General features: G+C 30.5%; 8 protein-coding genes across 8 annotated transcripts, besides 12 other annotated features; 2 read left to right on the plus strand and 6 right to left on the minus strand.

The window, feature by feature from the left end:
• Positions 1-1,299: 1,299 nt before the first annotated feature.
• Positions 1,300-1,347: a mobile genetic element.
• A 2,715-nt stretch (positions 1,348-4,062) lies between these two features.
• TVAGG3_0266860 (structural constituent of ribosome) lies at positions 4,063-5,240 on the plus strand (the record flags this gene model as incomplete). Its single annotated transcript, XM_001583688.2, has 1 exon — positions 4,077-5,189. One exon carries the CDS (start codon positions 4,077-4,079, stop codon positions 5,187-5,189), a length of 1,113 nt encoding a protein of 370 aa, XP_001583738.1.
• Positions 5,241-5,424: 184 nt separating this feature from the next.
• On the minus strand, positions 5,425-5,875 carry TVAGG3_0266870 (calcium ion binding; the record flags this gene model as incomplete). Its single annotated transcript, XM_001583689.1, has 1 exon — positions 5,425-5,856. One exon carries the CDS (start codon positions 5,854-5,856, stop codon positions 5,425-5,427), a length of 432 nt encoding a protein of 143 aa, XP_001583739.1.
• A 19-nt stretch (positions 5,876-5,894) lies between these two features.
• Positions 5,895-6,989: a mobile genetic element.
• A 219-nt stretch (positions 6,990-7,208) lies between these two features.
• Positions 7,209-7,754, minus strand: TVAGG3_0266890 (hedgehog receptor protein; the record flags this gene model as incomplete). Its single annotated transcript, XM_001583690.1, has 1 exon — positions 7,209-7,754. The coding sequence occupies one exon, from the start codon at positions 7,752-7,754 to the stop codon at positions 7,209-7,211; it is 546 nt and encodes a 181-aa protein (XP_001583740.1).
• Positions 7,755-8,088: 334 nt separating this feature from the next.
• Positions 8,089-10,120, minus strand: TVAGG3_0266900 (protein ubiquitination; the record flags this gene model as incomplete). Its single annotated transcript, XM_001583691.1, has 1 exon — positions 8,157-10,055. One exon carries the CDS (start codon positions 10,053-10,055, stop codon positions 8,157-8,159), a length of 1,899 nt encoding a protein of 632 aa, XP_001583741.1.
• A 142-nt stretch (positions 10,121-10,262) lies between these two features.
• Positions 10,263-11,692, minus strand: TVAGG3_0266910 (RNA polymerase II transcription regulator recruiting protein; the record flags this gene model as incomplete). The annotated part of the gene is made up of 1 exon (XM_001583692.2): positions 11,069-11,659. The coding sequence occupies one exon, from the start codon at positions 11,657-11,659 to the stop codon at positions 11,069-11,071; it is 591 nt and encodes a 196-aa protein (XP_001583742.1).
• A 155-nt stretch (positions 11,693-11,847) lies between these two features.
• Positions 11,848-12,499: a mobile genetic element.
• A 646-nt stretch (positions 12,500-13,145) lies between these two features.
• Positions 13,146-13,175: a terminal%2Cinverted (terminal inverted repeat of MuDR-3_TvMULE3 transposon ID:TVAGG3_0266930).
• Positions 13,146-13,637: a mobile genetic element.
• Positions 13,638-13,675: a mobile genetic element.
• Positions 13,638-13,675: a terminal%2Cinverted (terminal inverted repeat of Banshee-A3 transposon ID:TVAGG3_0266940).
• Positions 13,676-14,850: 1,175 nt separating this feature from the next.
• Positions 14,851-14,887: a mobile genetic element.
• Positions 14,851-14,887: a terminal%2Cinverted (terminal inverted repeat of Banshee-A3 transposon ID:TVAGG3_0266950).
• A 2-nt stretch (positions 14,888-14,889) lies between these two features.
• Positions 14,890-18,057: a mobile genetic element.
• On the plus strand, positions 15,164-15,790 carry TVAGG3_0266970 (uncharacterized protein; the record flags this gene model as incomplete). Its single annotated transcript, XM_001282580.1, has 1 exon — positions 15,164-15,790. A coding segment is annotated over one exon (627 nt), but the record flags the coding sequence as incomplete, so codon positions are not given.
• Positions 18,028-18,057: a terminal%2Cinverted (terminal inverted repeat of MuDR-3_TvMULE3 transposon ID:TVAGG3_0266960).
• A 425-nt stretch (positions 18,058-18,482) lies between these two features.
• Positions 18,483-20,672, minus strand: TVAGG3_0266980 (ribonuclease H-like family; the record flags this gene model as incomplete). The annotated part of the gene is made up of 1 exon (XM_001583694.2): positions 18,483-20,672. The coding sequence occupies one exon, from the start codon at positions 20,670-20,672 to the stop codon at positions 18,483-18,485; it is 2,190 nt and encodes a 729-aa protein (XP_001583744.2).
• Positions 20,673-21,839: 1,167 nt separating this feature from the next.
• Positions 21,840-23,437: a mobile genetic element.
• On the minus strand, positions 22,245-22,496 carry TVAGG3_0267000 (uncharacterized protein; the record flags this gene model as incomplete). The annotated part of the gene is made up of 1 exon (XM_001583695.1): positions 22,245-22,496. The coding sequence occupies one exon, from the start codon at positions 22,494-22,496 to the stop codon at positions 22,245-22,247; it is 252 nt and encodes an 83-aa protein (XP_001583745.1).
• Positions 23,438-24,935: the final 1,498 nt, after the last annotated feature.

The raw sequence follows: 24,935 nt of genomic DNA on the forward strand, positions 1-24,935 counted from the left end.
TGATAGCTTATATAATCATGGTTTATTCCATATTAACATATTTTTTCAGTTAAATTTGTTAATAATATCATGTAACAAATTAATTCAAGATTAGAATGTCTACAAAATGCTAACAAATAAGAACAAAATACGATTTCTCGACTTAAATTTTAATATGGAGTAGTTTTTCGTTTAAATCTAATTAAAAATGAATAAAAACTTATCTTGTACTATTTTCATTCAAAGATTTTAATAATGTAAATCATGCATTTTCATAATTCAGTACAGTTCTTTTTAGAATTAAAGTTGATGAGGATGATATTTGTGATTTAAAATAATTTGTTAATGTTCACCTTTTATTCATCACCTTGTGGTATGCCCTAAAGCAATAGCATTATCAATTCTGCTGAATTGATCAACTCAAAATTCCAAAAAAAATTCAAAATTTCAAAAATGAAATTAAATAATTTCAATTTTCACATGAAAAAATCAATTTCGAAAAAAATTTGGAAAATCAAAGTATTTGATAATTAGTCAAATAATCAATTTACATCGTTTTTACTCATAAAAAACAACTAATTTTTGATTTTGATATCATATTTGATAAATACTCATTCCAGAGTTGACGTAATGTATTAATTATTGTTAGAGATATTGCTTTCGCAGCAAAATTCTTATTTCATGAAAGAAAAAAAAAATGATTTTATTCCAACAAAAACAAGTAAACAGATGAATGGAAACATACTATATTTTCATAAATGTAGTAATCAGCGTGTCAGCTTTTGTTTATCATGTTCGAGTCAAAATGTATTAACTTGTAATAAGAAATATTCGAAGATTATATGAAGTATTGAGCATTCTTTGTAGAAATATTTGTAATTCATTACTAACATATATAATAAAGTTGTTTTTTTTTCCTTATTGCAATAATTTTGTCTGATTTTAATAACTTTTCATGTATACGAGTTGTGTGAATATGCATCATAATATGCGTAAATATACTTATTTGCGACGAATAATGTGGTTGCATAATGGAGGTGCTAAATTTTGATTTTTAATATGGGGCTTTGGTATGTATAATCATGTTCTTATCTCAACGTAGGAGTATTGGTGCAATATGATTAAAATTTACGAGGTTGATCTTAAATTGAATAATTCTGGAGTATAAATCACAATGCAGCTAATTCTATGTTAAAGATAGATACAGATTGTAGTAATCAATTAGGGAGTACAAATTCATTCTTTCATTTCTGTCGTATTGAGCAGAAAGGAAGAGATCATAACCCTAGGAAAAAAAGCCCAAATTTGTCACTTTTCATAGTACGTTAAACTCAATTCGCTCGGCGAATGCCGAGCACACGTACTCATCATTCAACATAATATTCTCATTCTTTGGTTATTATAGTGCCAGACAACACAAGATTTCAAAGAATTGCTTAAGTTTTCAATTAATCTTAATCCGATTTTAGATTTATCGAGAACTCCATCATCACAATCACATACTTCAGTGCGGTAACTACAATTATCCATATATAGAAGGAAGTTCTTTTCGAACAACTCATTTGGAGTCTGTTTTGGAAAGAACTTCTTTCTGTCCGACTTAATTTCATAGTTCCTGATCAACCAAAAGACAGAAACCACACACTATCTACTTAGGAAAGGAGTTCTTTCTAAATCTTCCTTAAATTGAGATTTTACGAGAGATAACCCTTCTATTGCACTTAAAAATGAACATTTTGATATCTTTAGTATCACACATGGTCATATATAGTATTTCATCTACATGAATACATTCATCTTTCGAAGTCTCTCATTAAATGGGAGGCTTCGAAAGATGAATCGTTTTATTCATACAACTTTAAATCTCGAACACATTTAGAGAGTGAGTATATCATTTTATTCTTGTTTTGAGTTTATTCTGATTCAAAATTGCAGTGAAAACAGAAGTTCACACATCATATCTGAATGTGAGCTCATCTATACTTATACGATCTCAATACCTCCACTCTAAGCATAAGAGGTGAAGTTATATAAAAATTATCAGATGCGTTGAAGTCTCAAAAGTATTGCCTAAATGCTTGTTTCATATTTGTCCAAGTAGTTTCAATGAATAAATGTATTGTTTTTTATAATTTCGATTTATTTTTAGAAAATATTCAATATAAACCTTTATTGTGTTATTTACATCTCATAAATTCTCTGTCTAAATCATATAAAAGCGCGTTTTACCCTATGAATCAAGAAATTCATTCAATATTCATGGTATATTTATTAAATTTATACGATTTACTAATAATCAATATTATATCCTCATAAATAGCAATATATTTTGGTAATCTATGATAATCATATACAATATTTGAAATCAAATTTTCATTAGTTTAGGTTCCTTGTTAATAGTAAACCATTATATTTATTACTAATAATAAAATCTATGTGTCGTATTGAAATTCAATAAAATTACTTATTCGGTCCAAAAAAACAAATTAGATAAAATTTTTCTTTTTTTATGTAATTTTTGTTTTTCATTTTTCTCAAGATCCTAAGTTATGTTCTAACTTTTGACATCATATCCTATCATGCTAGGCTATATATTATAGCATATCCAAAAGGCAAGGAAATCTATCAGAGAAGCCTTTTTGACCTATCGTTGCCCTACCTCTCAAGAAATTCCCAATAGAAAATATTTGAGAGAAAGAAAAAAAAGAAAATTGAAAAATATTACTCTCCTTTATATTTCATGAGATTTTAAATTTATTCTCATAAAATTGACAATTTTATACGTTTAGATGAAAATAAGTGATTTTGGTTGAAATAGAAATTATTATTTGCTTACAGCTATCAAATAGATTTTTGCTATTTTGATTAAAATTTGTTAATCAAATTAATAAATTTTTTCTATATATCTTAAATATCTGGATCACTCACATATACAATGAATTGAACGATAAAAATAATACAAACTCAACTAAGTTTCCTGTCTTTCAACTAAAAAAAATTATGCAAATTAAATTAAATTGTTTATTCAAATATTAAACAAAGATGAAGTAATTACAGTTATCATAAACTTTATGAATAACTCTGTAATTGGTTCAGATTTTCGTAAAAATATTTTTATTAAAATCGATAAGAATACGTTTACCTACTATCACAACATATCGATAAACAAGAGTAGAGTGATTTTTATCATCGAAACTTTTTAAAAGCTGTAAGCTGGAAGGAAAAATCTTGTTTTTCTGAGTTAGTTGTAGAACTATTGATGCACGAGTTATCATTGTGATGTAGAAGGATGTCAATGTACTGACTGAAGGATATGAAGTGAATTGAATTTCATTGAATTTCAATTTGATCAAAATTTGTTGAAATGATATGAATGTGTCAACATCTGTATCACTCTCTTTCACTTCTTCCCTATTTTTTCGAGAACGAAGCTAGCTCAGCTTTCGCTGAGCGAATTGACACTTTTGATGCCCTAAACGTACATGCTCTCAAATTTATCGAAAAAAATTATACCACCTAAACTAGTATATTCTTATTTTAAATATGATATTATCCTTAGAATCCACACTAGAATATATTTAAATCAACTTTTAAAAAAGTTCGAATCCTGCGCGTCTCACTTTTTAAATTTTCGAAAATGAAAATTATATTCTCCTAAAATGAAAACAATTTTCCGAATTGACATCCTTATCTGTGCAATAAAATTGTTTCAATTCTCCTTGATATTTTAATAATACAAAATTTTACTTCGTGATAAGCCATACAAAGATACAATTTTACTATATGCCATATTATACAATACATCTATTTCAAATGGTAATAGATATCTAATGATTTTTTTTTAATTTTCCCTATCCATGGTTCAGTATCTGGATATGCATGTGACATTGAGGCATTAATACTAATTCTTGATGCCTTGATCTATGAATGCATAGTGGTATTTCAAATAGGAAAAGGTTGGTAAATTGAAGAATCTCTTCAGTAATATTGAAATTATATCTGATGTATAATATTATTATTCACATTTCATTTAAATTCAATACCATGGCTTTTCCGAGTTCTCAAATAAAGCGGTTATAGCCTATCCTTTTTTGCAAATGTCTCGTCAAACAGTCAACGTCCTTACACAGGAAGGCCAGAAGGCTTCTACAATCGAGCTCCCAAAGGTTTTCGACACACCAATCCGTGCCGAAGTCGTCAAGGAGGTTTACGTCAATCTCGCTAAGAATGCTCAGCAGCCACATGCTAACGACCCAATGGCTGGTAAGAAGGTTTCCGCCATCTCTTGGGGTACAGGCCGCGCTAAGGCTCGTGTTCCACGTGTCAACGGTTCCGGCTCCAACAGAAATGGCCAAGGTGCTTACGCTAACTTCTGCCGTGGTGGTCACCGCTTCAACCCACCAACACTCCTCCGCCGTTGGTTCCGCCCAGTCCCATCCCGCCAGCGCAAGTTCGCCATCGCTTCCGCTATCGCCGCTACAGCTGTCGTCCCACTCGTCCAGGCTCGTGGCCACATCCTCGGTGAAGTCAAGGAAGTCCCAATCGTTGTTGTCGATGCTGTCCAGGAGATCAAGCGCACACGTGATGCTGTTGAGCTCCTCAAGAAGGTTGGCGTTTATGGTGATGTCCAGCGCGTTCTTGATGGCTCCGTCCACCGCTCCTCCAAGGGCAAGTTCCGCCGTGCTGCCTACAAGACAAAGAAGGGCCCACTTGTTATCTACAACGAAGACAAGGGTATCGTTAAGGCTTTCCGCAACATCCCAGGCGTAGAAACAATCTCCGTCAAGGCTCTCGCCCTCGCTAAGCTTGCTCCAGCCGCTCAAGTTGGTCGCCTTACAATCTGGACAGAATCCGCTTTCAAGGCTCTCGATGGTATCTACGAGTCCAAGAAGCGCTTCTCTCTCCCACGCTCTATCATGACAAACGCTGATATCGAAGCCGTCATCACATCTGATGCTGTTCAGTCAGTTCTTAACGAGAAGAAGGAAGTTGTCCCACTTCCAAAGTGCCGCTGCTGCAAGAAACTCTCTGTTGGTGCCTGCGAGGACTGGCAGAAGGCTCTCAAGGAAGTCGCCGAACTCCGTGCTGCTCAGGAAGCTAAGCGTACATCCCCAGAAGTAGTTAAGGCTGTCTTCGCTGAAGCCGTCGCCGCTCAGCCAGCTACACCAGACAACATGTCTACACAGATCATCAACCATATCCCACTCTAAACAATTACATATGGCACAGAGTTAGACCTCTGATGTCATTGTTTTTGATAATTACTTTATCTTTTTTCCATTAAATTTTCTAAAATTATTTTAGAAATTTGTAATAATTTCTATGATTCTTAATCACCTAATTTCTGTTTTCTTTAGAAATCACTTTAAATGAATCATTAGCCCTCAAATCAAAATAAAAATTTCAAAAAATTATTCGATTTAAACAATAAATAAACAACATATTTTATTCACTAAAGATGGCAACAAAGTCATGCTCATCAATTTTGCCACGTCCTGACTTATCAAAATCATTTATCATTCTTTTTAGTAATGTTTCGCTAGATTTATCACCACATTTCTTGCATACTTCCATTAGATTGTGAACTGATATGTATCCATCATGATCTGTATCAAACATAAGGAACATTCTTTTCAGTTCTTGTTTTTGAGTTCTATTGAGTATTAAGTTTGTTGTTATAGATTTAAATGTAGGGTAATCCATTCCGTTTGTTTTTCCTTGCATGTATTTATCTATTTCTTGATCTGATAAGTAAAATCCCATTGTTCTAAGTGCATTTGAAAAATCTTTCTTGCTGATTATCTCTGTTTTGTTCGGATCGAATGTCCTAAAAGCCATTTTGATTTCAGCACGTTGATCTAAAGTTAACTTCGACATTATTTTTCTCCTAATAAACGCTTTTTTTCAATGTTTAAGGGTCCACTGTAAAAATTGAAAGTCTCTCAAAATTGAGAGGCGATTTGCAAATAATCATTATCGTCTTTTTTCGAAAATCCACTTTTCCTAGTGTTCTGATTAATATTTTGTGAATGTAACAATAAAGTATATGTTTTAGTAAGATGATAATACATTCTATCACTTCAAATCACATAAAAATTGCAAAATCAGCGAGTTTTATAAGAACATGATTTTTTCGAATTTTTTCGCTTCTGGATGCGTGTTTTGAAAAATAGATATTTTCGAATTTTGATTTTAATTTAAGTATAAATTTTATATTAGGAATTTTTTTTGACCTATTTCCAATCATTAATTCCTAAGTTTTTCTAGGAATTTAATTGAGAAGAAATTAGGAAATTCGCTTTAATGCCATTACATCCTAATATTGTGATGCATGTAGTTTATATTTATTGAGGCTAATGCCGGAATATCGTGCATTTTATAAAAAATTCAAAGAATTGACAATTGGATAGCACAAATTTAATTCTCTAGACAAAGTATTATTGTTTATATATTCAAAGCATTATCCTTCGTTTTGAAATGTTGGCCAAAAATTTTCGTGTTATTTTTTGTGTTTCAGCATAAATTATGTATTGACTTATGAAAGATAAGCATTTTATTCATTATCATAAAGATATACCAAAACAAATTGATAAAATTTAAAAAAATGTGTATTTTAGTGGGTATTATTCTGGCCAATGCCCATTTTTAAACGATTTAATATTGACCATATCAATAGCCGACTCAATGTAAAAATTTAGATATTATTTTTTTCATTATTCAAACTTTGATAAATTTTAGTATAATGAATGATTTCGTTTCGTGTATGATACAGAAATGAAAAGCTTGATTAATATCATTTTGCATTTTTTCAAGAATGTTAGAGTACATCTACATTAAAAAATCGGATTCGAATTGCGATACTGCATCAAATTGTTGCACATCTGATAAGGATCTCAAAAGAGTAAAGTTAATTTTTTTGTGTTTTTTTAAGTTTTGGGCCTTAGTAAAAACACCATCTTGAGCAATATTTTTGGGACGACGATAGGCCTTATTTGGCCTTACAGTGGACCCTTAAAATTATTTCCGTTTTTGTTTATAAATTGAAATAAATTCAATATATTACACGGAAAAATTAATGAATAGGGGAAAAGCTTAAAACTATGAGTAATAATTACAGGAACATGCAAGTAAAGAACCTCCAAAAAACTCGATCATGTAAGAAAGCGCAAATTTAATTATTTAATTAACAAATATTTATATAAACAAGAAGAAAACTAAACAAAATATTATTAAACCTTGAGTTGGAATTGTTCCAACTCATTCATAACCATATTCAAGGTTAGTTCGACAAATCCACTAGAATGTGTTTTCATAACTTCTCTATTTGGACATTGAGCAACTAAATTTGTTTCTATAAGCTCAGGATATAGTCCTGTAAAGTAAGCTGATATTTTCTGGAAAAACGATTCTGCTTTAGGTGCAAATAACGGAACTTTCAACTTGTGAAGGCCTTGCTTCATTGGAAGGTGAATTGCACCATATCCTACTATCTTATCATTGCCGAAACTATTTAAACCATAAACAGCTAAAACAATTTGAGGCCATCCGTATGGTGTTTGTGTTTTAAGAGATATTCCAAGAGGATAATTAAATATTGCTTCATGTCGAGAATTTACATGCGTTGTGTAAGAAATTCCTGCTTTACTTCCGGCATATGCTTCCCAATCCTGACCAGAAACGAAGCCAAATTTAACATACATGTCGCATGATGAATTTGTTGAGCATTTATCGATTGTGCCTTGTGCAGTTAAGTGTATATTTATAGGTTGTGCCATTCAATAATGGTATAAAATTTATTAACGTAAATTTTTGAGTGAGCATTGATTTCAGACTTGGAAGGATAAGATTTCGTTTTCACTGTGAATTTATTAAAAGGATGAATGACTTCACACAGAATGCCATTGTTGTTCCAAGAATCAAATAATTTTGCCATTTGATATGGAATCTTTGAACATCAATTGACTAGTGGAATATAAGGTTTGGATTCTATTGTATGCTCGATCTTGAGTTCTACTTTTAAAAGAAACCAAAGTATAAAAGTAATTTTTCATATTTCTGGTTTAAAAACTCAATTAGGATAAATTAAATATGGAAAATATAAAGTTCATATGATATATAAACGATTTTCTTAGCTTGTTGGTTAAAAATATGTAAATTAAGAAAGAAATACAAACAATTTATTGAAAAGAACTAATCAATTGAAAAGCATCACTATGCCCATTCATTGATGCAGCAACAAGAGTGTCTTCTGTAGGTTTTGCACCAAAATGAAGTAATAATTGAATCAAATTTAAACTTCCCATTGCTGCAGCATGATACAAAGGCGAACACTCATCGCCAACATTAGGATCAGCTTTATTAGATAGTAATATCTCAACAACTTTTTCATTTTGCCTAATAACAGCAACAATTAAAGCATTTTCTCCAGAATTATTTTTATGTTTGACATCAGCACCTTTTTGAATAAGTAATTGCAATACATCATCTCTTCCAAACCTTGCAGTCAACATTAACGGAGTATTTCCGTTTCCATCAGTTACATCAATATTTGCACCATGATCAAGAAGGAGTTCTACGATTTTAACATCACATACTTTAGCAGCAATAATAAGAGGAGATATGTCAGAGTTAACTGGCTCATTTACATTAAATTTAGGATATTTTTCTAATAAATAGCGAATTAACTCTTGATTTGCAGCTTTCAAAGCCATAATAAATATGTCTATTCCTAATTCATTCTTGTGATATATATCTGCATTGTTTTTCTCTAATAATAAAAATGTCTTAAAATTTTGAGGAAGAGAAGTGAAAAATATAGCTGTAGAGCCTTTAGGTGTTGTTGCCTCTAAATTTACACCTCTATCTATCAAATACTGTATGATTTGAAGCTTATTTCCTCTGACAGAATTCATTAACGGCGTCATACATAGTTCGTCATGAGATTCGATGTTTGCTCCATACTTTATCAGCTCCTTAACACAATCCAAGTGGTTTCCATTGATTGCGTTGATTAATGGAGTTTCATGTTTTGAATTTTCTGTATCAACATTAACACCATGCTCGCAAAGTATTCTAATAATACTAGCATGACCATTACTTGCTGCAATATTGATTGGTTCCTCTCCTCTGATGGATAAACAGTTAATTTTTGCATCCAAACTCATTAACAACTCAAGATTTTCGGGAATTCCGTATTCACATGAAACAAAAAGTGGTGTTTTCCTAAAATTATTTAAAAAATCAATTGAATTTCCTTGATCAATTAAATATTTCAATAAAAAGCTAAAAGGAAACTCTGAAACATAGTGCAATATAGTATTTCCATCATTGTCGATCTCTTCATCAGCAGATTGAATGTTTTGAAGCTTCTCAAAAAATAAATCAAAATTATTACTGTCTAAAGTTTCAGTTATTGAATATTTGAGGTTGTAATTTTGTTCTAGCCAACGAACTATCTCGGGCCTATGATATATTAAAGCATTTTTCATACATTCTTCATCAACTTTGCATTGACGTTCAACAATGTGTATTATCTCGTAGTTTCCGCCTTTTATGGATTGGATCATTGTAATATTTGATAGTGTAGCGCCTTTAGCTATTAAATATTTGAAACATTGGATTGATCCGCTTTCACAAGCGAAAATTAGAAGCGAATCAAGTAGATATTTGTCTTCTAGGCGTTGTTCGATACTAATCACGAATTTATCAAAGTCATCTTCAAAGATATATCGCTCTAAAGAATCTTCTGGATAAAAAGTATAAAATTCTTGATGTGTATTGGAGCTTGTAAACTCTGCATAGAAATTCATACATGTATAAATCATATTTACGCTTCCAAAGTCGAAAAATTGTGATAGATCAATAACCAATTGAGCAACAAACTTAATTCTGTGAGGTCTACGAAAACAAATGATATCGCACGTATAAAGAAAGCAATGTATTGTTATAATTTTTTGATCAAGTGATTTTTTGATTTTTGCTTTGATATCTTCAATATTTTGCTGGTCAATTTGCCAGATCTGCTGAAGAATATCGATTGCATCCCTACAATACTCTGGAAGAAAATCAAAATCCATAAAAATTTGTCACTTTTGAGATCAAATTTTGTCAATTTTTGGAATCAAAAGATTTTGATCGTGTGTTATGAAGTTTATACTATGGAGCAGGCTTGAGTGGCATTCACGTAATCTCTGTAGGTTATAGAGACGCATTAGTAGAAAAATTTTGTATTATAGAGAAATTATTTTTATTTGATTCTTTTTTTAACTCATGAATATAGCTTGCGATTGGCTCGTGTCATTCTGTTTCAATGAAATTATAAGCATTAGCGAATCCATTATATAGTTTGATGTGTTTGATGACATTCATATTAAGTATTAATAGTGTATATATCTAAACTTAAGTGTGTATTTCAATAAATTTCCAAGGCTGAGCCATATACTACATGAATTTACAAATATTAACATCTTTTTAGCTTATGCCATTATTCCAAATTACTTTATACAAATAATAAATTAAAATAACAGCCAATGTTCTCTTTAATATATCATAAGACACACATACAATATGAAATAATTGAAATCTCAGTAACTCATCGATAATGAGGATTTGCTCAGAAATATTAATTAATTATTTTGATGTATGAACCTCGTTGGCAATAAAAACAACAAAATATTAGTTGTTCAACCAAAATATAAAAATTAATTGACATTTGAGGAAATTTATACAATTATCAACGGAATTAAAGTCCGATAACTTTAGCCGTTGGAAAATATCAATTTTAGAATAGATTAAATCATTACAAATTCTTAAATTAAGAGGTTAATTTATTAAATTTAAAATTGAATATTAATCATTATCTTTTCTTAATAATCTCGGAATAATTTTGATGAAATGAATATATATTTTCATTGAGATAGATCAAAAAAACCATAAAACACAGTAAATCTTTAAGATTTAGCTATCTTTCAAAAAGTTTCACTCATTTAAAAAAATTAACAAATTCATGGGATGAAGAGAAGGTTTAGGGGGTGAAATAAGTTAAAAGGGGGTGAAATTAAAGGAATTTTTGAAAATTACATAAATTTAGTTAATAGAACATAGGCACATATCCGAAATCGCCAAGATCGGCGTTACCATTGGATACTTTATCGAAGAGATCCCAAAGTTCGTGCGTGTTTGTGACGATTTCAAACCTTTCAAAAAAATTTGGATTTGGCGTTTCATCATGCATAAAAACGTCTGTATTTGTTGTTGGTTTTGGTAATGCCTGTCTTGATTGGACATTCTGATCCTCATTGCTTGTAGGAGGAGATTGTTCAACGTTGGGCTTATCAAACTTTGGAGCATCTCTTTCTTTTTTGTTTTTGTTTCTGTTAAGAACAGTCCACCTGTTCTTAACCTCAATGTTTGATCTGTTTCCGAGATTGGATGCTATCAGAACCCAATTGTGGCCATTGAGGTTAACAAGTTCATCCAATTTTTGATCTTCCTGTGCAGTCCAGGGAGTATCATTGCGAACATGCTTAAGATGTTTGTTATATCTGTCGTTGCATTGTTTTGCAGTTTTGCCTTTAATCTTCTTGGCAATTTCAGACCATGGGGCATCTGGACGCTTCTTGCGCCACTTGATAATCATCGCATCTTCACTTGGCTTGAAGAAAGTACGCGTTAAATTCATGCCCGGTTGAAATATGACAAAATATAGTTTAAGTTAATTCAATTTGAATTTTTATGCAAAATTCTATACAAAATTGAAAAGTGTCGAATAAAACCCTTTACATAAATTTGAAATTCTTATATGGAATATTGTTTTGTATAGAAATAGAATAATTATACTTTTGTGAGAACCTATTTTCTGAGATTAAGGGTGCACACGAGAGGATCATGTAAACTTCAGAATTTAGAACCTTATTTTTAGGCATTATCTTGGCTACCTATTTAGGCTCGAAAAGCAAAAAATATCAAAAAATACAACTTGACTCCATTATGACCCTTTCATGGAGGTAGTTTTTATCCGCTAGTATTTTCCCTTTGAATCTCTTTACAATTCGAAATCAAATTCAAAACTCAGTAGAAGAAAGGAAGAATCGACTTACTACGGTTGTAATACGAATAAATACATATATTTAATTATTTTTATTTACATAATAATTGTTTGAAGCTCATATTCCATCAAATTTTTAAATAAAAACATTAAAATGTTGAAAATGTTCATATATTTTAATAGGGTTTTGGCACTTATTGAGAGAATTACTACATACATAGTCGAACTGAACTTGATATTTTGAAATTTAAATTATTTATCAAAATTAAAATTTAACTTGAAATTTATAATTATTTAGTCATATTTTGCATAATTCTAAGTAGATTTTGTAAAAAATCAAGAAAGAAAAATTTTAATGTGCTTTATTTTTTCTTTTTTATAATAATACATATTATTATATAATTAACATATTCATAATGTTTCACCTTTCAAAAATATAATCCTCCTCCTCTCAAATAAACGTACATACGAGTGGCCTCTTTTTTCAAAAAATTAAAATTTGAAATTTTGGGCTCAAATATTAGAGATTTTTTCAACCTTCAACGATATATGTTGTCTATATCAGACCTCCTTTCTTTTTGATACTTAACATTGTTCCTAAATCTTTAGGGTTGTTAAAAATATCAAAAATTAGCGTTTTGAAGACACCATGGTGTCTTATAATTTTCCCTTCCTTATTGGCGTGTAGAAATAAATGCGCCAATAGATTGAAGAAGAAGAATTGTTTTTCTCTTAATGAACTTTAATCCTTTTGATATAAGAATATTAAAAACATTAATATAATTTCGATTTCGGAAATTAAATTTCCAAATTTTTTGTCGATTTCTGAAATAACAGGATCCCGCATCCAACACGCAACAACAAAACACAAAATACACTTTTTGGTTCTTTCATCGTTTTAATCGTAATTTATGTAATACATGATTTGGATAAATTTTACAAAAATAGAACCTATATTATATTCTTTTCAAAGATTCTTGCAAATCATCAAAAATAATTGTATTTTAAAAAACGATCAAATTATCCTTTCATTATTTTAAACTTAAATTAGTTTTTATGATTGACTAAAGCAATCATATTTATTCATCATTAAATAAACAAAAAAATAATATTTGAGAGTGAGTAGGGGTAATTTTAGCTAAAAGTGACACACCTGTGAAGGGTGTGATTACCGATCGGTCATTTCGACAGTTTAGAATTTAAAATTTTTTATGGAACTGTTGCGAGTTTCATAAAGAATTTAAGGAATATAAGCAAAGATTTGAATCAAAATCTTAGACCTAAGCCGCTCGATTCGCTCGCGGCTTCCGCGAATTACAGATCAGCAAAGATTTGAATCAAAATCTTAGACCTAAGCCGATCGCTTCGCTCGCGGCTTTCTTTATTATTTTAAATTTGCATATTTCCATCAAAAGTTCATAAGGTAAAAAATTTCGTTTATATTATTGCAAAATAAAATCTTCATTATCAAAATAATATTAAATGATAATATAATATAATTTATAAACAACTATTATTTAATAAAGTTTAATTGCCAAGGTTCATCTAATTTTTTGATTTTTAATGTTTTATGAATTTTATTTATCATGTATATATCTAATGAAGATTATATTGTTGTAAACAGAAATTCATCAAAAGTGACACCTCAGAAAAGCTAAAATATTGAATTTTTGGAACTTTTGATAGAGCACGTTTTTAAATATTAATTAAAGTAAATGTATATTTTGTAAAGATTCTTTTTAATAAAAAAATAAAATTTTGAAGAAGAACACAAAATCTTCTGAAAAATAATATCACATAAACTCATATTATTTTCTAATATATAACTATTTTATATAAAAATCAAATTCAATGATCTTAAAAGCGAAGGATAAACCTCAAAATTTACGAATATAATGAGTGGGAATATAATGCTTATCTATCATAAAACCATATGAAATATCAATTTTTGCTTTACGCCTAATTTTTGACGACAATTAGCAAAAAATGTTAAATGTTAACACTCAGTCCATTTGAATATGAAAATAAAATTGACTTTGATTAAATGTTTTTATTTATCATGCAATTCTTCTTGCGACCAAAGATTTGAATAAAAGTTCAAAAAATAAGATAGCTTAAAAAATAATATACGGTAGTGTTTACTAATAGATGAATAGTATATAAATTCTATTAAAATGGATTTGATCCAAAAAATATAAACCAAAAATAATTGTTATAATTTAAATGAAGAAGTAATTTAAAACGATTTTATTTATGATCAAATTTTATATATTTTTTTGGATCAAATCCATTTTAATAGAATTTATATACTATTCATCTATTAGTAAACACTACCGTATATTATTTTTTAAGCTATCTTATTTTTTGAAGTTTTATTCAAATCTTTGGTCGCAAGAAGAATTGCATGATAAATAAAAACATTTAATCAAAGTCAATTTTATTTTTCATATTCAAATGGACTGAGTGTTAACATTTAACATTTTTTGCTAATTGTCGTCAAAAATTAGGCGTAAAGCAAAATTGATATTTCATATGGTTTTATGATAGATAAGCATTATATTCCCACTCATTATATTCGTAAATTTTGAGGTTTATCCTTCGCTTTTAAGATCATTGAATTTGATTTTTATATAAAATAGTTATAATATTAGAAAATAATATGAGTTTATGTGATATTATTTTTCAGAAGATTTCATTCTATATGCCTATGAAAAGTACTCTCAAAACTAACTTTTTCCTAATTACAATTAAATCTAGAATATTGTATTATGCTTAGTATTATTTCATTTTTCTCATTCAATTTAGAATTTACAAATGTCAAAAAATTGAGAGATGTCACTTTTGATGAATTTCTGTTTATTACAATATATGTAGAAGATAAGTACCTTAATATGTACGTAAAAATTAATGAAATTTATTTTGAATGTAGAACCGAGCAATTTTCAAATTTTGTGCTTTTTTTGAATTTTCTCGATACCAGATAAGTTGTGTTGGCTAAATAATATATGGATACAATGTGTCTTATAGATGAATATATGCACAAAGTTTAAGAGGTCATTTTCTTTCAGAAACCGAGATTTGTGAATTTTTTCAAATTTTGTGCTTTTTTTGATATTGAAATTTCATTTCATTTTTTTGATGCATATCGATGCACCATGCGAACTTAAAGAAAGACTATCTTATATAGATGCTATGAAAGCTGTCATTGATAACGAATGCCATGCAGGTTGTCCATATCAATTAAAAAAAAATCCAAATTTAGGGGAAACAAAATTAAAATTCAGGTGCAGTGCAGATAAATGTGAAGCATGTATCTCATTTCTAAAGGATGATGAAGAATATATCCTAACAGAATATAATGGAACACATAATCACAATCAAATCAAAGATGAGACAAAGAAATACCACACATTATCACAATGCTATCGTCGGGTACTTATTAATTTTATAAAACAGGGGGGTGATCCGAAAATGGCTCAAATTGAATGCGACAAAAAACTTGATCTGGATGATCCACTTAACAGGCCATCTTTTTTGAATGCATCTTCAGATCAAATGAAAACAATTCAGGAAAAAGGAAATAAAAAGATCAAAGGTATTCAAAAGTACGATGATAATCAATTCAAGTCAACTCAATTATTTAAGGGTATCAAAGAACAAGAGTCACCAAAAGATTTAATTTATTTCGATGTCGATAATTACAACAAACCAAAGAAATTAATCTTTTATTATGCTTCTTTCAAATTTCTGGACATAATCAAAATTGTGAAAGAGCATTTTATTGATGCAACCCATTCATTACTTGAATTTAAAATGTTGTTTTACATGATATCAGCCAAATTTCCAAATACACATGCATTCCCAATTTTTCAATTTGTCGTTTATCCAAACACTTCAGAAAATATTGCATTCTGTCTCAAGGCATTTTTTAACTGGGCAAAAGTAAAACCAAAATATTTTATGTCAGATTGTGCACAAGAAATCGAAAATGCGATTATCAACTCTTTTCCAGAAGTTATCCTTCATTGGTGTGCAGTTCATGTAATGAGGGCGTTCAGAAAAAATTTGAAAGATTATGCATTTGAGAGTTCAGACAAATTGATATTAGATACAAAAATGAACTATCTTGCATACGGCAGAAATGGCAAGAAAGAATGGATTGAACCAACGTTCAAAAAAATTCTGGAAATAGCCGAAAAATTCCCAGAATTTTCAAAATACATACAAAATCAATGGATATCAAACCAAGAAAGATGGACAGCCGCTGAAAGAGATGAAAATTTAGCTCTCACAAATAACATTTCAGAATCGATTAACAAAAAAATTAAATATTACTACTTTGGCGGAACAATTTTCATGAGATTTGATCGATTTGTGATGAAATTAATCGATTTTATCGTTCCTTCATTTTATTACAGAATTTCTCAAGATATAAGGCTCAGAGACAAAATTCCAAATCCGTTGCCATCTGAAAAAAAGCCAAAAAAGTCTACAATCAGACTGGATACAGAAAAATGTATAATGCTCACTGATAAAATTAAATCGTTAATAGTTAACTCATCAGCAAACTTAAATACGCTTCAATTGGGTTTAGATGACCTACTTGATAAAGTTGTCAAGGCAGCAAAGGTTCAAAAACGAATGACCCAGTATTTTGCGAAATTAAGTATCCCAATGGAAATCAAGCTTAGTATTCTCACGCAAATTACAGAATTTGGATGCAATACCCCTCAATTCATTGTTGAGAATGCCAAGTCTTTTCAAGATAAAATTATTAGAGATTTCCACCTTCAAATTTATACAACATTATAAAAATTTATGAATAAAAACTTGATATAAAATAACATTTTTATTTTTACTAAGAAAAAAAGGTTTTTGATAATAAATTTATTTTATTTCGAAAAAGTAGCAATAATCGTAAAAGGGTATTGATAGGCTTGCTAAAGTAACTAATTTTAGCTGTCAAATACTTTTGTATTTTGAAGTAAATTAGTATAAATTTGTTTTTACTTTTATTTCGAAAAAGTAGCAATAATCGTAAAAGGGTATTGATAGGCTTGCTAAAGTAACTAATTTTAGCTGTCAAATACTTTTGTATTTTGAAGTAAATTAGTATAAATTTGTTTTTACTTTTATTTCGAAAAAGTAGCAATAATCGTAAAAGGGTATTGATAGGCTTGCTAAAGTAACTAATTTTAGCTGTCAAATACTTTTGTATTTTGAAGTAAATTAGTATAAATTTGTTTTTACTTTTATTTCGAAAAAGTAGCAATAATCGTAAAAGGGTATTGATAGGCTTGCTAAAGTAACTAATTTTAGCTGTCAAATACTTTTGTATTTTGAAGTAAATTAGTATAAATTTGTTTTTACTTTTATTTCGAAAAAGTAGCAATAATCGTAAAAGGGTATTGATAGGCTTGCTAAAGTAACTAATTTTAGCTGTCAAATACTTTTGTATTTTGAAGTAAATTAGTATAAATTTGTTTTTACTTTTATTTCGAAAAAGTAGCAATAATCGTAAAAGGGTATTGATAGGCTTGCTAAAGTAACTAATTTTAGCTGTCAAATACTTTTGTATTTTGAAGTAAATTAGTATAAATTTGTTTTTACTTTTATTTCGAAAAAGTAGCAATAATCGTAAAAGGGTATTGATAGGCTTGCTAAAGTAACTAATTTTAGCTGTCAAATACTTTTGTATTTTGAAGTAAATTAGTATAAATTTGTTTTTACTTTTATTTCGAAAAGTAGCAATAATCGTAAAAGGGTATTGATAGGCTTGCTAAAGTAACTAATTTTAGCTGTCAAATACTTTTGTATTTTGAAGTAAATTAGTATAAATTTGATATTATTTTAACTCCCTTTGAAAACCTCAATTTTCCATACAGAGGGAACGGGAATAGCATCCAATATTCCCTGAGAATGGTTGCGCATTCTCAGTTCCCTCTATATTTCGAACGAAGCTCTCATCGGTCTTTTTTTTTAATACTAAACGTTTTTTTCCCTGTCACTTTTAGCTAAAATTTGGGTTTGCCCTCAAATATAAGTTAGCCTATTCAAATAATAAAATTAAATAATATTTAAAATAATAAATAAAAGTGATTGAGGTCATAGCAAAACGGCTGTTTGGAGGCAGTTAGGAGCTAGCGGTTGAAGCGATAACATTCACAGCCAACATCTACGGTCAAACGGCAGCATTCAAGGGCAACATCTACAATCAAGCGGCAGCATTCAAGGGCAACATCTACGATCAAGCAGCAGCAAGGAGCTACGGCAGCAACGAACTACGGCAGGTCAAGCGGCATCATTCAAGGCCAACATCTACAATCAAGCTGCAGCAAGGAACTACGGCAGGTCAAGCGGCATCATTCAAAGCCAACATCTACAATCAAGCAGCATCAAGGGGCTACAGTAGGTCAAGCTGCAGCATGGAGCTACAGCATCAAGGAGCTACGGCAAGTTAAAGATCAGTCAGATCTGGAAATATCTTTTTCAGGATTTCATTTGTCATGAAAAGCTTCAATAGGATTCTACACTTTATTAGATCTTCACGTGCGTTTTGATTAAACCTATTACGCAGGTTCCGCACAATTGAAATCATTCTTTCCACATCAGCTTCGGTTGCAGCAATAGACATGAATTTTAAGGCAATCTCTTTCAATGCCTTGAAATTTGCATCACATGCTACCCAAAACCTTTGATCCAAGCAGGTGAGGTCGGTGTTGTTCCTGATTTCACTCTCATTCATATGTATAAAGTTGGAAAGAGCTTTCTTGTACTCATTAGCTATGTTCTTGGCCGAACTTCTCTTGTAGAACCTCGCTTCTGCTTCTGCACGTCTCGAAAGCATCTCGATCATAAAATCGTTGAAGCTGTACTCTTCCACTTCTTGCATTGACAGAGACGCCCATTCACCAAGGTTCCTGCCTAGTCTCCTCCTTGGTTCATTCTCTTCAACTTCTTCATCCTGAGCAATGTCTTCTGCATCTACTTGGCCATCACCTTCAATTGCTTCGTTCTCAATCTCGGGCTCTTCTATATCTAGATTTCTGTCCAATTGATCCTCTGCCACTTCATCCAAATGATCAGGGGTGTAGCTCCTTGGAGGGATTTCAAGTTCAGCATTGATAGGTATTGGTTCTTGGAAGAAGAGTGAAACGTCTGGCTTGTACTCAGTATGCATGTTCAATTCTGCGCGGATGACTGACCGGCCCCATGGAGTTAGACCAAAGGCAAATTTCATCAAAGCGTAGTTGCCCTGTTTGTCAAAAACTTCATTCATGTTGGCGATTAATGCATCTGCAATGCGCTTTGACGAACTTGATAATTCAGGACGATTTGCAATTCCGGTCAACTGCTCAATCGTCGATTGAAACATTGGATAGATGTAGCAGAAGCAGCCAACGTCACTCTCTGCATAATTCAAGAGTTTCTTGATTGGTAAAAGAATCTCTTCGAAATTTAACAACCATTGTGGAAGTCCATCCTTGAAATCAATTCCCATATCCCTTAAGATCTGAACAGATTCCGGTGGATCATCCATATTGAACAATTCATAAATTTTAGGGTGTTTTTCTTTTATCCACTTCAGAAGATCCCAGAAAAACATCCAGCGATGATCCGGAACATGAATAACCCTCATATTCAATGCCCTTCTCGTGTCCGGCTTCGATAACTCCTTGCTTATCGCTTTGCAATAATTAATTTGCATTGCGAAAGCTGCACAATTGTCTGCCGTATGCTTCACCACTAAGTTGAGGAGATGCGCAACACATCGGATATAAACGGTTTGAAGACCCGGATATAGTGCTCCGCATCTCCTCCAGTGGCACAGCCCTTTAACTTGGGCGGGGCATCCATCGGCAACAATTGCAGAAAGGAAATCCTTTGGGAAGGTAAAACATTCAAAGAAATTATTGTAATCCCTGGCATTCCAACCATCAGCGATCATAGTATCAATGAAGATATGGTTCTTCATTTTTGCTGGATTGCTAGCCATCACAAAAAAGCCATGCCGGCTTCCGTGTGATGCCGCATCAATTGTTATCGAATAGTAGCCCATCTTGTCAAGCTCAACGTGTATTTTTGGAGCTACCAAGTCGGCTAATGTAATGATTCCATCCCTTATCTCGTCTCTTCTATATGGGATCTTGAGTTGAAAATTGATTACTCCCTTGAAGGTGGAGTAGACATGTCGGGCGAAATCTTCTAGTACACCTGAAGCGGCCATATTGATTGACATGTTGGTATCCACAACAAATTTTACAACATAAAGTAATTTTCTATCTTGTTTTATTAAATCTCTTCTCGTATATGGATTATTTTCACATTGTATTTGATATATATGCTGATGATCTTCATCAAATTCTGATGGTTTTCGATGATAAATGCAGCGCATATATGTTTTTGTTAGTAAATTGTAATGTATCGCTAAACAATAACAATAAAGTCTTTTTCGTTCTTTCGATTTTTCGCTTGTATCTGGAAGATAAGCAATATTGAAACATACTCGACATTTATTATTAGTTGAGAATTTAGTATCCTCGAATTTTGGTAAGGGAGGTACTTTTCGAGGGATATTTTTGGGAGGAAGTTTGCAATCAATCCAACCCTCAAATTTGGATTCATATTCATCTTGTGTTTCAGTCATTAATTCTTAAAAATAAAAAGGGTAAAAACTAAATAAAATGGGTAAAATTCAATAGTGTCTGTGCTATCGTTCAATTTGAAGGTGTCTTTTGAAACCGCAAGACACATTGAATTTTTGAATAGTGTATTATGGTTTGACAGACACCAATGAAAAAAATAAAATGATATTTATTTTAAATATATAAGATCCTTATATAAAATATAAATATTTTATCGTTTTATTTAGTCATGTGATTTTATCCCAAGCATATGGGGATTCTAAATTTTTGTCCCTATCGTTATCCCAATTGAATTTTTTTTGGAATTTAAAATTTTTTTCTCCATGTAAACTTAAATTTTAATTTTTACCACTAAAATGCAATATTTCAACAAATTAATGAGTAATAATATTTTAATTTATAATAAATATTATAAATCTCCTCAATTTAATGTAATTATTGTATTAATTTTTGTTGAAAATATAAAATCTTCAAGTAAATGATGTGAATTTAATATTTTTAGAATGTTGTTTAATTGTACTATATTATGCATGTAAAATTTTGTTACAATACATTTTATATGGGATCCCCATTGCCCAATTGAGAGAAAATTGAGAGGTGGGATTGGGCTAGCCCAATTCAAAATATCCCAGGTGGAAATAAAAAAATTAACAATTCAACATAAAAAAGCATCTTAAATAATAATGATAAAAAGAAATTTTGTATGAATTTCAATCAAATTTGTTTTTATTCAACTTAAGAAATCACTTCATTAATGAAAGAAGTCGGGTTCACAACATATCCCGATCTTGAAACGAAACAACATGTTTTTTTGATGCCCTAAACGGGGGGTCGCCAGCAAAAAAAAAGATGTCAAAATTTATCCCAAAAATTTAAAAAAAATCGAAGAAAGTGCATCCCAGGGATTATAAAATTTAAGTTTTCACATCTCTAGTTTTATTTTCTTGTTTTAGAAATGTTTTTTATTGAAAAATCAATAAAACTAACTCCAAAATAAAATTTTTGATTTAAAGACACTATGATGACACCAGGCAAATCTTCCAAGACACCTATCGTCGGGAATCTAACAACCCTATAAATCTTAGCCGTTAAGGCTGTTCTGAAAATATTTTTTTTTCGAAAAAATTCGAAAAAAATTCTTAAAATTCAAAAATCCATTAATTCCTGAGTATAGATCCAAGGTGATGTGATTTTTGCATCCCTGGGATGGACGATACACCCAAAGTGTCACCTTTTTTGGGATAACATGAATTTTAAATATCATGAGAGTTCTGCAAACCATATGCACAATATCTATTCAGCCTGACTTCTTGTATATATGAGTTAGACTTCTTAAATATTGTGCTTGGGGCGATATAAGTATTTCCGAGATTACCATCGTGCTCTATAGTATGCTACTTCTCCCTGGTTCTAGCTCAGTTCCAAGGATATTGGCGTTCAAGGATTTGGCAAGGTCCTTCCGAAGTCTCTCATTCGATGAGAGATTTCGGAAGAATCTTGCCTTAAAGTACTCCAACTCTTGTTCTTTTGTTCCTAAATAGTGAGAAAAGTTATTTGACTACTTAAGGTAGAGATTATCCGAGGTCCCTCATTTGATGAGAGGCCTCGGATAATCTCTGCTTTAAAATTGTACACTTGTAGTCCATGAGAGTGTAAGTATACATTGATAGGACAGCTTTCTTCTGAAGTCTTAGATTTGATGAGAACCTCAGAAGAAAACTGTCATATTTTATAGTAAAAGGAGTTTCAGGAGCTCCAAAGCTCCCTTTCGTAAGGATTAGGAGCTTTGGAGCTCCTGGTTCGTAGATGTGTTTCGCATCTTTCATCAGCAAAGGACATTTACCATCTGGGACTCTGTTGATGGAGACTCAGGAGCTCCAAAGCTCCCTTTAGTAAGGATTAGAAGCTTTGAAGCTCCTGGTTCGTAGACGTGTTTCGCATCTTTCATCAGAAGAGGCCCAAATGGTAAATAGCCTCTGCTGATGAGCTTCAGGAGCTCCAAGACTCCCTCTCGTAACGATTAGGAGCTTTGTAGCTCCTGAAGGTAAGGTAGGATTGCTCTGATCTCTAATCAGTAGATGCCATGCCTCATTATGAACTCTACTGACAAGAGATCAAGAGCTCCAAGGACTCCTTTTTTAGTTAGTGGCGTTCTCACCATTTAGTAGGATTGCTGATCCTACTAATGAAGTGATCACTTAGTATACGTTTTGAATAAATTAAATTTTTTTTAGAATTTAGTATTTTTTATAGACATCACATGTATATTATAAATACATAAATATCTTCTTTAATTCAAAAAATTCAATTCGGTTTTGGGATGGGCATCCCAGCCCCAAGTATTCAATTTTATTCAATTTTTAAAGAATTTTGGGTTGGGATGCCCAGACCAAAACAAGCTTTATATTTTGATGTGTAGATACGTATGTGTGCATCATTGTTGTGTTATATATTATGTTTTTAATGAAAAAAAATCTGATTCAAAAAAAATTATCACTAATTAGTTGATAATATAAAGAAAAAATAGATAAATTGTATGTTTTGAGAGTATTTATCCACATTCACTCATATGAATTTCATTAAATAGTGTCTTTTTACTCCCAAATTTATTTTGAATTATTGAAATCAAAGAAAAAAAATCAGAAAAATTTCTCGAAATTTTTATTTTCAAAAAAAATTTGGATTTTATATTGAAAACTGACACTGGGAGGACGATAGGGCTGGGATTGGAGATACCCCGCTCACTTGGGAAAAATACGGATCTATATTCCTGAGGATTTTGGAAAAAAGTTTTTACATGAACATGTGTATATTATATGAAGTATATTGATAAGGTAAAATCAAATTTTATTGCATATTCATCGAGAAAATAAACTAACGAATCCCTCAAAATTGAGAGGGTAATCCTCCTCCTCTCAAATAAACGTACATACGGGTGCACCCTTAATTTTTTGTATTATTATGCATAACATACAGTAAGTTATTTCCAGAATAAAATGATTTTTTGTAAATGATTTTTGACCAATTGAATATTATTCCTATAAAATGTTATAGAGAACATATTTCAGAGTCAAAATAAAATTAAAAAGCTTCGATAAAAAAATTAACATTCAATTTCTGAGACCGACTATATCGTTCGACATTTTTCAATGAATAACGCAAAAAAGCCAGAATGAGAATCACATCAATATTAGAAAACTATTTATCCGTCAAAATTCTTTGATTCCGATATTTTCATTTAAAAATATAATTAAATTGAATATTAAAATTCCCAATTATTTTGAGTTAAAATGAATCTATATAATAATACGAATTTATTATATTTGAATGGAAGTTTTGGGAAGAAAAAATTATTTTATCCAAATTAGTGATAAAAATATCCTAGAATATCATATCTTATTTATTTTCAAGACGAAAATCGAAAATAAATATCTGATAAAAATTTTCTGAATCCTTTATTCTATATTTTTATAAAAGGAGCTGATATTTTATAACAAGCCATGTACTTATAATAGTTCCCATCTTATTTTGAAGTTTTGTCAGACATTAATACCTTCAAATGTAAAATGGGCGATTATTATTAAATATGTTCAAATTTACAATACTTATAATCGGGCTATCCAAATGAATAAGTATATAGTTAAATATGCATTTAGTTAAATTTTCATAAATGAAAGATTGTCATTTCAGTTCATACTTTAGGGATATTAAAATATTTTCCATTTTGGGCTAATAACATTAACATACACGCATCATTGATCATAATGAAATATTTTGAATTATCTCACAACTATTGAATTGTTATTGAGTTATATGAAGAAGGGATCATCAAACATTAAATAAATGGATCTTGTTATTGAGGAAAAACATTAGTATATTATAGATCAATCAATAAACAATAATAAATTGACTTAAAACGGTTAAAAAGAGCTTTAATGTTATATACTATCATTTGCTGAGAAGATTTATTTAAATAATTAAAATACCAAAATCAATTTATTTTTTACATTTGAATTTTTCGATATTTCATTTTCAAGAATTGTAAAATAGTTTAACTTTTAATTCTAAATATCCGCTAAAAAAAAACAAGAAACACTTAAAATTAAAAATTCCAATATCTTATGCAAAAATACTTATAAAAAATGATATCAAATAGCGATATTAGATTCTGGTACATAGGTTTCTACGGTTATTTCTATATGTTGGAAAGCGAGCAAATAAAATGGCGGTTAAACATAAATTTTAAAATTAACAATGATAACTAA

This window comes from Trichomonas vaginalis, chromosome V, assembly GCF_026262505.1.
Source record: "Trichomonas vaginalis G3 chromosome V, whole genome shotgun sequence".
Taxonomy (NCBI): domain Eukaryota; phylum Parabasalia; order Trichomonadida; family Trichomonadidae; genus Trichomonas; species Trichomonas vaginalis.